Source organism: Dryas octopetala, chromosome 1 (genome assembly GCF_963921425.1).
Source record: "Dryas octopetala chromosome 1, drDryOcto1.1, whole genome shotgun sequence".
In the NCBI taxonomy this organism is placed as follows: domain Eukaryota; kingdom Viridiplantae; phylum Streptophyta; class Magnoliopsida; order Rosales; family Rosaceae; genus Dryas; species Dryas octopetala.
Genome location: NC_141366.1, coordinates 29,424,197 through 29,440,870, shown reverse-complemented (window position 1 = coordinate 29,440,870; position 16,674 = coordinate 29,424,197). Strand labels below are relative to the sequence as shown.

Below are 16,674 nucleotides of genomic sequence, written 5' to 3'. Positions count from 1 at the left end.
GCAATAAAGGAGAGGACCAGCCCGGCAAACAAACATGCAAAGCCCAACCCATGCTGAAATATTAAACGAATAACGTTCTTATTAATAAATGAGAAGAACGTTATGATCGGAATTTAAGGGTCATTCAAAGACCATTCATCTCATGCAAGACGTGGGAACGAGAATGTAAGAATGAAGGGAAACGTTACTTGATCAGAACGCTCTATAAATAATTAATACAAATGAACACAAAGGTAGGCACACTTTCTGCGATTACTAGCAATACAACGGCGAGAAAGTACTAACTTAGGCATCATAGTATTTTTTGCAGGTGACGAACCCTCTTTTCTCTGACAAGAGGAATATTGTTCGTTTTCATCAACCTTTGAGTAAGGCAATTCAGCTAATTCTCTTATTGTGGGCTAATAAATTCTTACTGAGAATTTTGGTTCCAACAATTAATTGGCGCCGTCTGTGGGAAAATAAACGAACAAAAGAGTTGAATTACCATGAACGGAGGTGACGAAAATGTTCCTAAAGCAATGAACTAGACAGAACTTGTAGCATTCCTCAAAAGTTTGGCCAATAATGTAAAAAAAGCAAATAAAATGGCAGCTGAAGCATTGGCCGCCTCCAAACAAAACGATAAGACGAATGGAAAGCGAAAACAAGGATCGAGATCGAATAGCTCGATTGACAATAAAGCCTTGAGGATGAAGAGCCTTATGAAGTCGAAGATGAGCTCGACGATCAGCGAGCAGGAAAGATAGGTCGTGAAGAAAGTTATCACGAAGAGATAAAAAAGCTTATTTCTGATTATCGAGCTCAAACCCCTGCACAGCTTGCAATTGAGGTAGCTTGGGAAATCTACCGATCTCCCTTCTCAAAGAAAATCGTGGCTGCACCCAAAGCAAAGAAATTCCAAACTCCAAAATTCCAGTTCTTCGATGGAATGGGAGACCCTTTGGAACATATCTATCATTTCCAAACAAATGGTCCTTGAAGGTGAGAACGAGGCCCTGCTCCACAAATTGTTTCCGTCAAGTCTCCCATGATCCGTGTTAACTTGGTTTAGGCAATTAAAGCCGAGGTCCATAGGAGGATTCACAGACCTTTGTGAAGTATTTATCTCGCAATACATATGTAACCAGAAAAAAAATATATATATATAATAGTGCTCTTTAGAACTAAGCAAGCAAAAAATGAAAAACTAAAGGATTATCTTGCTCGTTTTGTGATCGAGATATCTTCTCTCAATGATTGTCCACCAAACACGGCTGCTATTGCTTTTCAAGAGGGACTGATCACGGGGTTTAAGCTACATGAGGACCCCGTTATGCACCCTCCCAAGGGTATGCGGATTTTAAGATTTAAATACCAAAACCAAAATAACCATCCAATAACTCCACCATAAGATAAAAATATGCAATACTTACTTGTTGCTTGCCCTGCACATTTGTGGACTGGGTCTGTGATACTTGCCTAGCAGAGTGCCCATTGGTAGTTTGAATTTGAGAGCTTTGACCCTAACACAAAATATAAAGTTCGGGAGCATGTGGCTAGAGCATCAATCTTTCTAGTCGAACTTCAATAAATGGTGGAGAGAGAGGAGCAGGTCAAAGGTCAGGAAGGGTACAAGCTTATGATGAAGCAAAATTGACAAGGAAAATTAAAGGTTGGAACAAAGAGGTGGTTGGGGATTCAAAGAAGCGAAAAAAGAGGTGGAAGATAAGTTTAGGAAGTTGGATGATCGAGAAGGTTTAGAAGGTTGGGGATTGCAATAAAGACAAATCGCGGGGCCTAGATGGTTTATCATGGAATTGTTCCCGAGGTGTTGGGATATTGTAAAGGATGATGTGCTGAAAGTGTTGGAAGAGTTTCTTAGAAGTGGAATTATCAATGCAGCAGCAAATGAAACCTACATTTGTTTGATTTCAAAGAAGTCGGTTTCTTTAAAAATTGGGGATCACAGACCTATTAGTTTGGTGACAAGTTGTGTAAGATAGTTGCAAAGGTGCTGGCATTCCAGCTGAGAGAGGCTCTTGGGGGTACTATTTCATTAGCACAGGGTGCTTTTGTAAAAGGAAGGCAGATCTTGGATGCTGTTTTGGTGGCCAATGAAGTGGTGAAGGAGATTAGGCAGAAGCAGAAAGAAGGGATGGTTTTGCGGGCAGGGTTAAGCTTAGAAGAGGGTTAATAGGGTAGCGTCCGGCCTTTAAGATTTAGATAAGCAAAAACTTCCAAAAGTTTATGCATGCACCTCCAAATTGACTTTGAGAAAGCTTAAGACCACGTGGAATGGAATTTTTTGGACTACGTGATGGAAGAAAAGGGTTCGGTCAAAAGTGGAGAAAGTCTGTAGAGGGCTGTATGAAGTCTGCCAGTTTTTCAATTATGATATGGGGAGCCTAGAGGAAAAGTCAGAGCATCAAGAGGATTGAGGCAAGCCAACCCTTTATCACTGTTTCTTTTTACCATAGTTGTGGATGTTTTTAGTAGACTACTAGAAAGGCCAAGAGAGAATAAGCTGGTTAGAGGGTTGGTGGTAGGAAGACACAATGTGGAGATCTCCCATCTTCCCTTTATTTTTGTTTCCCCAAATTTTGAGAAGAAACAGATTTTATTGCTATGCAAAAAAGCGTTTACATAGCAGTGGACTATAACTTCACTTAAGATGCATCCAGAAAGCATAAAACAATCAGGCAGCGACCATAGCGGAGGGTTACAAAAAAAAGCAAACCATTACACAAAAGCCTTAAATCCTAAACATATTAACATGATGCAGCCAAATTAAGCAATATTGTGGAAAAGGAAAGGTCCCTAATTTCTGAAATAACTGATGCCCAAAGTGAAGTCCAATATTTAACTGTCTCATAATTCCTCCTGCTCATCCCCAATCTTGTCTTCAAAAATTCTGGTATTCATTCCAGCCAAATAATGCACATTACAGCAGGCACCAAGCATCCCCACAGAACTTTAGCCTTCTTCCTACCCCCTAAAACTTTATGCAACTTGACAAAGTAGGACAGCCCTTTGGTACAACACAGCTTACGGTCGCTTCCCTAAATAATTTCATCCATAGACTTAGAGCACTTGAGCAATGTAGAAAAACATAATCCTCAGTTTCCTCCTCTTACACATTTAGGTTTTACCATGTGCCTTATACTCGCTTGTCTTTTGTGTCTGTATAGGCTGTTTGGGTTTAATGCGGGAAAGTTGCGGATGGATGAGCGAGTTGACCTGAGCATGAGTGATCCTGATCTAGTCCCTCTTCTTATTCAGGTTCTTTCTTTTCTAGCATACTTGTTTTGGTGTTGGCATATACTGAATCCGAAAGCATGTTCTAACAGCAGTGTGATATTTTAATCTGTTCAGTTTCACATTTGAACACTACCACAGGGTCAAAAGCTCTTCATTTTGAATTATGTAGATTGATTTCGTATGTGGTTTCATTGTATAACAAAATGATTCCAAGGGTCACATACTGAACTGTTTTGGCTATCATTACAACTCTTCAGACATGTCCAATATTATATGAGAAAATCGAACTGGCATGTAGTGAAGAGCTGTTTTAATGTTTGTATCATGATTTGATAAAGAAGAATAAAACAATGTATCATGATATGTGATCTTGAATATTCTTATAATTTGGTACAAAATCAATGTAGGAAGAAAAGATCGAATAATGTGTTTCTAAAGCTCTCTCTCTCTCTCTCTCTCTCTCTCTCTCTCTCTCTCTCTCTCTCTCTCTCTCTCTCTCTCTCGGTCTATATATATACATTCAAGTCAAAAGAGATGAAAGAAAGCTTATTGTGTTCTGATTCTCTACGTCTGCTACAATTGGTCATCTTTTGATGACTTTCATTCTTCAGGGAGTAGACTTTTTTTTTTTTGTTTCATTTTAACATTCTTTAAAAAAAAAGTTATTTTCATTTAAACACAGAAACGTATGCTTCTGCACCCTTCAAATTTAAAAAATTCAACACATTATTTTTCTGAATGATCATATTGTAGTGAAATGCTCTTACATTACATAATACATTAAAGCTTATTTTGCAATTTCTGGCAGGAAAATTATATTAACTATAGGCCAAGTTCGGCTGTTAAGGATGATAGTGGGATTAAACGTATGAACTTGATTGCTCGTGCTGCCGAGTCTATTGGAAATGGGGATATTATCAATGTACAGATTAGAAAATATCGGCAGTGGCAGCTTTCACAAAGTGGTTGTCTTTCATCCTGTATAATTCCGTATGTTTCTTCACACAGCTCTGGAAATTGAAATAATATTCTCTGAGTTTCATTATAATTTCTAATTTATGCTACCATTTTGTACTTGCTTTTTGTTATAATCAGTGCTGCATTGTTGCGTGGGCAAAGGGAGACGCTTGAGCAGGTAATCATTTTCTATTTCATGCAAATTTTATAAATTTAAAAAATGTAACAGGTGCTCTCTCTGGTCTTGGAAAATGTGTTTATTCTCTGTGTTCTCTGGTGAATAGTGATTCACATATTTTCTGCTTTCATCTAGCTCATATATGGTACTAGTCTACAATGATACTTTTAATTTCAATTTTTAATTTTTATTTGCACTTCTTTCCCAACTATATATATATGTGTATATACATATGCAAGTGTATGTAATTTTAGGGATGTAGTGTGTTGACTTATGCAAGCGTAGACATTATCGCAATGAAATTTTGTCGGTTTCTTTGAGAGTGAAAACTGTGCATGTTTGGTCTTTACTGGGTTGATCTTTGCTTATGCAATTGGGTAAGTTGGAGGCTGTACTATGGAATAGTACTTATTTCATGTATATTTTAATGAGGAAATTAATTGGAAGTATGCTAAGAACTAAGAAGTTGCATTTAAGTAAGTAGTGTAATAGAGATTTACTGCCTCTTTTCATGGTGATTATTCAAGCAAAGGATCAATTAAAGGGTGAGAAACAGTTAAAATTCTAGAGGATGTCATTTGTGCATAAAAGGTTGCTCAAGAAAGTAACCTCTATTTTTATTTGAGATTGATTGACCCCTCAGACAAAAAGCAAAGAAAATTATTGTACCTCACTAAGTACAAGCATTAATGGAACAGCTAGGATCTTCCATAAAAACAGTCTGGTTAACCTTTTTAGACAAGGTCCATGCCAGTTTGGATCACGACAAACATTGAAGAGAGTGACCCACACCGCACTGAAAATATATAATTAGGTAACATAACTCCAGAGCCAAAGGAAAAGTGCAAGGAAAGATGAGTATTTGACTCTTGCTTCGTTTTATCTTGCATCATGATTGATTGTCCCTTTTTTTTCCTTCTGTTTATAAATTTTGTTTTGATTCCTAAAAAATGCTCATGCATTCTCTTTAATAGGGAAATTTAGCTTTTGGGGTCTTTTATGTCTCAAATGTTATATATGCATCGAGGTATATGCTTATTGCCACAAGTTGGGAATATTATGCAGGGAGAAAGGAATTTTAATAGATTTGGAGGGTGGCTGGGAAAGAACTCAACATTAGGCAAAAATTTGAGGCTGTTGGAAGATTTGCATGTCCATCTTCTTGCTTCTCGTGAATCTAGTTCGGGCAGGTAATCTCTGTTCTATGTTTAAACTTTGGTCACTAACCGAAAGCCTTTGTTTTCGAGTTTTGCAATGGATTATTCCAACATATAATGCTGACCATTGTTTTACAGTCGATGATGTTTAACCGTTATTAAGGGTAAATGGCTCCTTGGAACTTTAAGCTCTGGTGTAGACTTGTCTAATTTTTTTTTTGTCATTAAACATCACCAAAGTATCCTAGGAAAAGACTTAAGTTTTTATTTCTATTTAGGCACATAATGGTTATTTGAAATGTCTGTTCTGTTTTTTGTTTTTCCTTCATCCTCTATACCTAGTTGGCTGGCTGTTAGCCTGGTGTAGCTTGAAAATTTTGGAAATTTCCATGTCCTTTTCTGTTGGATTAATTTTGATCAAGTATATTGCATTAGTAAAAGTTTATAATGTAGTTTATACAAGGTTTTCATTAGTGATCTGTATCCATTCCAGACCACTATGTTTACTCAACGGTGTTCTAGGATGTTCTAGGATGCTGGCTTCCTAGAATGTTAAAGTCATAAGGTTCAGAAATGTGAGGCAAAACCTTTTTCTGTTTTATCTTCTGGTCAAGTGACTAGGTAGAGTCTAAAAGCTAGGTAGCCTTGTTTTATGTTGGCTTCTTTTACTGCAAATAAAATTTTAAGCTCTCTCTCTCTCTCCTTTCTCTTTATCTCTCCCTCTCAATTTCTTTATATTTTCTTGTCTTCTTTGTTACCCTTGGAAGCTTCTTAATTTGTCTTGTGTTGTTAATTATTCAGAGAAACTCTGCGCGTTGAATACCTTAATCTTCTTCTGAAACGATTGACCGGGCCACTTCATGAAATGTCTAAGGTTAAATATTAATCATTTTTTGGTTATTTATAAATATTGTATCAATAGAAAAAGATGTAAAACAGTTGGGTTGAAGATCAGTTGAAAATCCATCTTTTGTGTGTTAAATTACAAGGATGAAGCTGTTCAGCAAGTAGTGGAGTTCATGAATACTTACTCCATTAGTCAAGATGACTTTGATACTATTGTGGAGTTATCCAAATTTCAGGTAACCCTACCTAACTTGGTGCAGCGTGGTTATTGCTGCTGTTCTAAAATGTTCATGTTTTCTCATTGATACCTTATGTATCAGGGGCATCCAAATCCACTTGATGGCATACTACCAGCTGTAAAAGCAGCACTTAAAAAAGCATACAAAGAAGGAAGCAAATCAAGGATGGTACGAGTTGCAGATTTTGTCACTTTCCCTGGAATGAAAAAGGCTCCAAAGAAGCGGATTGCAGCTATTCTAGAACCATCTGTTGATGCAGTTGGAGAGAACAATGATGATACTTTAGAACAGAGTGAAGAAGAAAATTCATCAGATACAGAGGACTTGGGTAAGTTTTTATTTGTCATCAGATTGCTGCTGTTTTGTTATATGACTGCAGAATATGCATCTTTTTTGGGATTATTATAATGTTAGGCAATTTGTCACCACTATATATTGCCATCTTGTGTGGGAACAATAGAAAAGCTATATCATTATTATGTTGTAAAATAAAAAGGACATAGGGTAACGTGCTGTGCTCCATAAGAAATGGAAGGACGAGGGTATGTTCCATGTTCTCTGAGGACAGCTTTAGATTTTTGAATTTACAGAAAAGAAAGGAGATGCAGGAAACATGTTTGGGAATGTGCTTTCATGAACTGCTTAATAGGGTCCACCTCAAGGGAATATCTAATTGATGTTCTTGGTTTTTGTAGTTTGTTTTGTTCAACAAACTTGACGCCACTAAAAGTGGTGTGTTTTCAAATTATTGTAATTTTCTCATGACATGTCTAGCAGAAATTGACTCGATACCAAAGTTTAATTATTTATTAGGGTTGTAAAAGGAAGGATAAAGAAAAGGTCTAAGCAACTTCTGGATTCGACTATTTTGCTTGACTATCTGACTTATTGGTGTTCACTGAGTGATTGTTCTTTTCACAATGTTTCAGAAGGCTCTGCTGTTGGTGAGAAGCTGCAACAGGAACTTCAAAGTTTGAATATGAAAGGTAGTTGGTACTATCCTACATGGATGTCACTAAATTCACACATGCGTAACACACAATTCATGTTATTTTGAGATGTGGCATGTTATTCCAGAATGTATGATTAATGCGTTCCTGATGCTATATATGTAGGAGTGGAAGTACAATTATATTTGAAGGGTGCAGCAAATTCAAGTGCAAAGAAGACACCAGCTGGCAGAGGTAAAGGTGGTTCTTCTGGTGCCCCTGAGAAAAAAGGTGGCCGAGGTTCAGGGTCTGGCACCAAGAGAAAGAGATGAGTGGAGATCAAAGAGGAGGTGGCTTTCTTTTTATGGTTTTTGGCACCTTTTATAAGCAATGTAAATAGATCTTTCCTCCGTACATAAAACAGGTTTTTGTAGGTCACTTGGTGAGGATGGTAGGATCTTCGGCAGTAGTGTGTCTAAAAGGTTGCTGTTGATACTATTGATGTAACTCCCATATTCATCTTTTTGAGTACATCAACCCTTTTTTCCTAATTCCCAGATTAACAGTTCATCTGTATGATAGCAATATTGGAAAGCTGGATTGATTTTGACTGTCGATTATGCCATGTGAGGTAACTTATGGTTACGAAGAACACATAAGAAATACTACTTACATAAGAGGTAGTTCTTTCTAGTAAGCTTAATTAGAATAGCAGTTCCAATGTTCAGAACAGTCATTGAGGAACTAGATGACTGGCCCTGTTGCTTGAGTAGAGAATTGACTTGAAAAATTGAAAAGTTTTGAGGTTCTGCAGTCATCGTGAATATCACAGGAAATTAAATTTTTTTTGAGAATATCTCAATCGAAGTCGAAGAGAATGTAGAAAAAAATTGAAGATGGAAAAGATGATCAAGAATTAGATACTTTTGTGAAACTAAAGACAACTTAAAGAAAGATAAGTTGAAGTAAAATTGAAAAGATGATCAAGTTGAGACTCCTTTGATACCATGAATGTTTTCTCATTATTAGCTTCTGTTTCAAGAGGGCTATATTTATACACAGCGCTAACCACAGGTTACAACTAATAGAGCACATTGTGCTGAATTCTCGAATGGCCATAAAACCTTAGAGCCATAATTTTAAGGGTGCTTGAAATGTCATATTAATAGCCACTGTACATATTGTTTTGTTATATATTAGAAATGTCATATTAATATCCAATTTTTTTTTTAATTAATAATGAATCATTTAATTTTTGTTTAGTTGACACAAACTATATGTAACTAAAAGGTCAAAGCTGATCATTCAGATCAAAACCAGATGCATGCAAATTTTAAGGCATGCCCAATTCTCTATTTCTCTGTGGCGCCCTCCATATGTGCTAATCCATTTGTTGCAAATTATACACAAATTTAAAGTGCATGGTAGAAAAGTCCATACATGTGAAAACATAATAATTTATAGTGGATAATATTCTCCCAACATCGATATGATCAACAAGTACAAGCAAAGTAGGAGTCACACTCTCTCAAACACTACAAATAGAAATATCAAGCTAGGATCCTCAACCTAAATAAATTTGTTATGCTAATATCGTACTTATGCCTAAAATGACATTTAAATTATTTAGGTACAATATCAGCGACAAAAATATAAAGGGAGGATCCAGATCGACTACTATTACAAATAATGGAACAAACATTGCCCCGTGAGGTCCATATAGGTCAAACACAAAGCCTCCAAAAAGCCCCAAAAATAGATGTTGGAAATGCAACACCAAATGAAAGGCTTATGATAATGTGAATGGACCATTATTTAGTTGCATTTGAAACTATAGTAGTGCCATACATGATATCCACACAACTTTTTTTTTTTGGCCAAGAGATATCCACACAACTTAAACATACATACATATATATATATATATATATATATATATACAGTCAGTCACTTTAAGGGGTGGTGGTTATTGCAGGTGGAGAGAAGATTGGGAATGTGGGAATTGAGGGGAAACCTGGAAGTGAAGTAATGGGTGGAGGCAACCTGTATTCTGGCCATATTGGTGTTGGTGGCAGAGGAGGAAAGTTGAGGTTGGGAAAGTGGAAGTTGGGAAAATTGGGCAGGTTATCAGGAAAGGTAGGTGCTAAGAGTTTTCGAGCAGCTAAGGCATGAGCTAAGTGTGTGCCTGAAAATGATAAAGTGATGATAAAGATAGTTACTATGACAAACAACTTGGAAGATATTGCCATTGGTACGTACTAGCTTATGATGAAATTTGATGGGCGACTAGGACTAGGAGAGAGACCTTCAGTGCAGGACCAGAAAAGGAAACTCGATCAAGAACGTTTGAGGTAGTGAAGATCGATCACCAGCATATGGCTATAAATATTGGTGTGCATGATTGAACAAAGGTGCATGCATGTTAATTTCATGGGGTACAAGTGTACAACGTACAAGCTCATTTATTTTGGTATTCAATGGTGTAAAATTCTGTTGTGGTTCAGTAAATGAGTGCTTCAAATGTGTCAGAGGGGTTGGTATTAGGTCAAATTTAAACTAATATAATTACTTTTCTATTAAATATTGGTAGTTTGCAGTTATCTATCATTGTCTTGGTTGCTTTTTCATGTGATTCTCCTTTAGTAGAATTTCTTCATTGCTGAGAGTTGATTTAGCTATAATATCAAGGGAAAAATTCATAAACAAAACACATACTTTGATGGTTGTTTCATTTCAAGACATTAATTTTGATTCGTGTTAATAAAAGATACATACTTTTATTTTGTGTCAATTAATGATCATTTTTTATCTCAACTTTGACCTGACATTGGACCCATCAAAATTCTACAAAATTTAGCAAACTTATACTTGGTTTAAAAGCTATGCATCTTCTATTTACAATCATATAAAGATTACTCAAATTGAACATCTTACAACTCCAGATAATTGGCCCAAAAGTAGGTACCCAAAACTGTCCAATCGAATCTCTGGGAAAAAATTTGGAAAATCAGACAATTTCGGGTACCCTACTTTGGGGCCGATTATCTGGAGTTGTAGAGATCCGATTTGGGTGATCTGTATATGGTTGTAAAGAGAAGATGCATATCTTTAAATCCGGTATAATTTTTCTGAATTTGGTGGAGTTTTGATGGGTCCAACGTCGGATCAAAGTTGAGATAAAAACTGAAAAAAATATGGTCCTTAATTGACACAAAATGAAAGTATGTGTCCTTCATTAACACAAAACAAAATTAAGGTCCTGAAATGAAACAACCATCAAAATATGTGTCCTGTTTGTAAATTTTTCGTTAATATCAATTAGTTACATCTTAGCCTTAAAACAAAGAGAAAGGAAATAAAAACAGATTCTAGCCATGATTTTGAGTTATAAAAAATATATATAGTATAATTTTCTTATGGGTTAACTTCAAGTTAATAAAGTGCTGAAAACAATGCGAAGCGATCGTAGTAGGGTGCCAAGTGCTTGCCACTGTTGTACATTTACTACCAGAAGCATGAATGTGCGCTTCAATTGACGATCATTTTTTCTATTCTTTATTTCTCGATGAGTTTAACTTTTCAGGTATAGAATTGTCTTTAAGAACTTAATTTTTAGATTTTAACTCTCAAATTTTGCGTCGTTCAAAATCCAAAAATTCAAACATAAAAATTTAGCAATTAACGGGTACGTGCTTGGCAGTCCACATGGTAGAGTCAGTACACTGAATGACAAATTAATAACTCTGAATGGCATATACAAAGCTCCTAGCAGCTCACTGAAATTAAGTTCCTATTTTATCCTTGAACAAAATTAATAAAATAAAAATAAAACAAAAAATATTAATATTAAAACTGAAAATTGAAAAATGAAAACAAGGAGGAAGGAGGAGCCAGCTACCCCTCCCCTCCCTCTCGCGGCATATCAGGACACCCACTTAATTGATAGATTTTTTTTGTAAAAAATTAGATAAGTCGAAAATCATATATTACCAATTTAATTATATAGTAATCATTTCAAATATTTATTAAAAACATTTATCAAACTTTTTTTTTTTTTATGGAAAATCATGTAAGCATTTAACTATCTGATTAAACATTTTGTTTATTGTTAACATTTTATTCATTTATTTATTTGATCAAAATTAACACTTGTCTACAACAAAAAATGAATGGAAATCATCATATAATAATCCAGAAATTGCAATAAAAAATAAAAAATGAAGGTTTGTGATGATTTTAAAATCTTTTATACTAGGTAATCTAGTATCCTTATGCATGAAGATAATCAATTCGGTCGTTGTGGTCGGACTCTATTATGGATTTCTGACCACATTCTTCATAGGGCCTTCTTATCTCTTCCTTTTCTGAGCTCGGGTTCACTACAAAAAAAAAATAAATAAATAACTTTAGGTGACGAAATTCGTCGCCCAAAGCCTGTCGCTCAAGACTTTAGGCGACAAATTCTTGATATTCGTCGCCTAAAGGTACACTTTAAGCGACGAAATCTGATTTTGGGCAACAAAGAATTTGCATCGCCTAAAGTGACTTTGAGCGACGAAGTTATGATGTCGTCGCGTAAAGTCATTTTGGACGACGAACCACATTTTTTGGCTAAATTGATCTTTAGGCGACGAAGGTGTCGACGTCACCTAAAACCACTTTAGGCAACGTATGTGGTTCGTCGCCCAAGGGTTTTTATTTTTTTTATTGTTTTATTTTTATTTTTTTAATATTTTTTTAAAGCTTTTTATCCAAAAACTGTATATAATATAACACAAAATTTATTAATAAATTATACTAACACAAAGTAGCAAAATTATAATTCCATACAAAATAGGAATAACCCTAATGGTCAATCTATTCTAAACTCGTAGCGTCATCGTCATTCATGTCTGGCGGCAGCTAATGACAGGACGGTGGCAGGACAAACCTAGGTATCGCTTTGGTCAACGCAGCGCACAACGCCTCCTTCTCCGCTCTCTCAGCTTGTTGGTCCTCCTACAACTTCTACACTTGAGCAGATAGCCCTGCGACGACTGCAGATGGCTGAGAAGAAGAAGAAGACGAGGAGAACCGGACGTCACGAATCCACCCATATCCCATGCCGCGTATTTCCTTACCAGGCCTAACACTCAGTGAGTTTATTATAATACGAAGTCCAACATCAGGATCGGGTACTGGATCGACTCCAACGAAGTACCCGGAGGGTGTTGCTCGGCCAAGCTCTCTAAATATCTTCTCGAATTGGCTACCATCTCATTCTTTAAAATATTATATACACAAATAACCAATTAGAAAATTAAATATTAATATAAAAAAATTGTGAAAAAAATTAAAATATAAAAAACTAACATATTTTGCTTTGGCCGCATCATAGCTGGGATGGGCATAGAAATCCGCAAAAGTGTCTATCTCTGGTAATTGTGACTCGCCTTGAAAAAGAAAATAATGTTATCAAAGACCCAAACAATACAAAGGAATATATATGTATTAAATTAAATAATGACGTATCCGACGTCATGACTCCACCCGATATGAGATGGGTGTCGAACCACTATGATGGTTAAACAACTTCCCTTTCCAGTTCCTGGCGTTGACGACTGACTTCTTCTATTAAATATTAGGCAAATTGTAAAGGTGTTAGTGTATATACAATAATAGAAGAACAAAAGAATATTCGGTTTTTTAAAGTCTTAAAATGATAAAACGTACCAAAAACGCCGGGCTCATGAAATGTTCGCACAAAAAACGCCATTGGTCAAGCCACTCTACCAACTCCATAGGGGGGTTTGTCAATGCCTCAATTGCCGACAAAAATCTCTTGAAGTGCTTGTGTAGTTCGTGCTTCCACTGCTTGTAGGACTTGATGAGTAAATTCGTCATGTACGTGACGGTGAGGGGATCATCCATCTGAATGTCAAAGTTAACCTGAAAAGAATATTAAATTATTAAGAATGATCAAATTCATCATTTTGTATTAATTATTGAGATATACTCACTAAGATTGAGCGGATCACTTTGTTTTGGGTCTCTTTCGACAATTTTTTCCAAGTAGTTGCAACCAAGAGGCACTCGGCACAGACAATCGCCCCACGTCATGCGAGAACAAACTGTCGACATTAGGGTCTAACGGTCGTCGGTCTCTTTCCACACACATGACTCGAATCCGCGGTTTAGTGGTGCACACGATCCGAGAGGACTTCAACCCACTACATGGTCCCCTCGTTGCAGTGGATGAAGCAGGAACGGTGACCTGTCCATAGCGGTGAGATCAACGTGCCCTCCGTGGCACATAGGGGCTCCCAGTACTCGAGAAGGGCTGGACTACATCATCGGGACCTGACTCCATCATCTTCCACCTTATAAAATAAATTTCAAAATACAACTAATTGTTACACCAAAATAAATTTAACATACAAACTAAGTTATATTTCTCTAGCTAGATATTTTTATCTAGATATATATATATTTCTACCTCATCTAAATACATTTAATAAGTAAAATACATTTATAATTAATCTAAATTTAATAATTAAACTAATGGGAACAATCAAAGGTTTAAATTTCAAAATTTTTGGCAAAATTTCGTCGAAAATTTTGATTTTAGGGGGGTTCGAAATCAAAACGCATAATCGTCAATTTTTGGTGATAATTTCGCCGAAATTATTGAAATCCTCGAAATTTCGGCAAAATTTTTGGCGGGTGAGATCAAGGGAGAAAGAGAGGGCGGCGGCATGGGGGAGATGAGGGAGAAAGTGATAGAGGGAGGAAGAGATGAGGGGATGGAAGCAATTGGTTTTCGGTGGGTTTCGGCGGCAGGGGGGAGATGAGGGAGAAAGAGAGGAGGGTGAGGGTGAGGGTGAGGGTGGGCTGGTGATGGAGATGCAGAGAGAGAGAGAAAGAAGCACAAGCAGAAGAAATGAGAAGAAAGGAGAGGAAGGAAAGAAAAGGAGAAAAGGAGAAAATGAGAGTCACGGGGAAAGAAAAGGAAGGAAAGACAAAAAAAAAAAAAAAGAAAAAAAAAAAAAGGTTTTCTTTTGATTGGGGTTTGGGGCTTTTGGGCAATTGGAAAGAAAAAAAATGGTTTGGGGTTTTATTTGGCCGTTTTGGGGTTTCGTTTAGTTGTTTTTAAATCCTAAACTAGTAAACTCTAATACATTTTATATAAAAAATAATTAAAAATACTCTAAAGGGTCTAAACCCTAATATCTTATACGATATCTTAAACAATATAGAGTATAGATTATAAAGTCTATAGGGTTTAGTGTATAGATTATAGAGTATAAAAAGTATTAGGGTATATAGGGTTTAGTATTAAGATTTAGTGTATAGATTATATAGTATAAAGAATATACTAATTTTATTTATTCATTATACTAATTTTATTTAACAGTATTTGTCTTCAGCGTGCATTATATTCATCTTATATCTCATGAAACTTACTATATAATTTGGTTTCTTCAATGTTTTTTATCAATGTAGTAGATAATATGTTAAATAAACATATGGTAAAGTGTCATTCAAAATTTCCGTATTTTAATAGCAATTTCCGTCGTTTCCGTCTAATTTCTGTCGAAATTTAAAAATCTTCCAAATTTCCGTGGAAATTTCCATCAAAATTTCCTCCAAACCCGAAATTTTATTCCTTGGGAACAATTAAACAAAATTTTAAAATTAATCAACATTTTGTAATTAAACTAAATTTTATATTTAAAAACTAATAGACTAACTACTAAATTTTATAATAAAAAAACATATAAACTAACTAATAAATTTTATGATTAATTAAACATACAACAAACTAACATAATAAATTTTACCTTGAAACCCCGCAATTTGTCAAATCAAATTTTCCCCGCACACGAGAATATTCCTACAAAGCAGTCAAAGAACAATAAAGGAAATTAAAAATCCACAAAATATAATAAATAACATAAAACATAAAACCACACCAAAAATAACAAAATCCAAAAAATAAATTAATTACCAAAAAAACACAAATTCCATAACAAATGCAATCCACAATCCCACAAATACAAAATTCACAATATTAAAAACCCAAAAAACAGAAAATCCACATAAAAACATAAAACAAAAAAATAAAAAATTACCAATGGGTTTCAGGTGGGATTTATGGGTTTTGGATTTTCGGGGGTGGGAGATCGAGGGAGAAAGAGAGGGGCTGAGGGTTTTGGGTTTTCTGGGTTTCGGGATTTTGGGTGGGGTTGGGTTTCGATGGTGATGTGGGTGGTGGGGTTGGGTTTCAATGGTGCTGTGGGTTCGAGGTTGGAGTTGGGCGGGTTTTCGGTGGTGCTGGTGGCAGAGAGTGAGTGGAGGGGCAGGGAGAGAGAGTGACACATAGATAAAAAGTGATCGAGGGGGTGGGTTTTGGTGGGCCAGCGATGGGGAGGAGAGGGGAAGGGGAGAGACGGGGAGGAGAGGGGAGGGCGAGCGACTGGGACAGAACGAGGAACAAATCATAGAGGGAAGAAAGTGATAGGGATCTGGGATTTAATTAAAAACCCTTAGGTGACAAAATTAGTTTCGTTGCCTAAGGTCCCTTTGGGTGACAAAATTAGCTTCGTCGCCTAAGCATGTGAATTAAACACGTTAATAAAGTAGCACAATCTTCACTACTACAGGGATTCACACTCTTCCACATCAAATTGATTACAGACTAATTTAATGTCTTGCTTGGGTTTTCAAAAACTCAATTGTGTGCATTTATCTTTTAATAAAAAAATTATAACTTTTCAACGTTGCCCAAAGCCCTTCTATTGGTTGTGGATCTCATTGCTTAATCTTGGACTTTTGGTGATTTGCAAATTAAATGTCTTCTCAAGCAAAAAGAGTTTGTCAGTAGAAGAGAATGAACAATCCAATCAATAAATCCACCACCAAAACACTGTCCAAAAAATCCACAAACTAAATGAAACTACTATCCCCCAATATCAGAAGATGAAAACACAAACCATGAATATGGTTTGTGATTTTTCAACGGTGGATCTAGTTATTGTATTCTTAAATAACTATGAAACTCATCATTATATCAATATTATGATTTTGCGTTATTAATTTGAGAAGAAAGACTTGAGAAAAAAATGAATTGAGTTTTTCAAATATACAAA

At 35.9% G+C, this 16,674-nt stretch overlaps 1 protein-coding gene across 1 annotated transcript; it reads left to right on the top strand.

The window, feature by feature from the left end:
* The first annotated feature begins 1,793 nt into the window (after nucleotides 1-1,793).
* Nucleotides 1,794-8,098, top strand: LOC147299598 (replication factor C subunit 1-like). Its single transcript, XM_086231287.1, has 11 exons — nucleotides 1,794-1,925; nucleotides 2,009-2,154; nucleotides 3,171-3,261; nucleotides 4,049-4,230; nucleotides 4,336-4,375; nucleotides 5,441-5,565; nucleotides 6,334-6,406; nucleotides 6,522-6,614; nucleotides 6,699-6,945; nucleotides 7,547-7,603; nucleotides 7,733-8,098. Exons 1-11 carry the CDS (start codon nucleotides 1,794-1,796, stop codon nucleotides 7,876-7,878), a joined length of 1,332 nt encoding a protein of 443 aa, XP_086087413.1. The 3' UTR covers nucleotides 7,879-8,098.
* The last annotated feature ends 8,576 nt before the right edge of the window (nucleotides 8,099-16,674 follow it).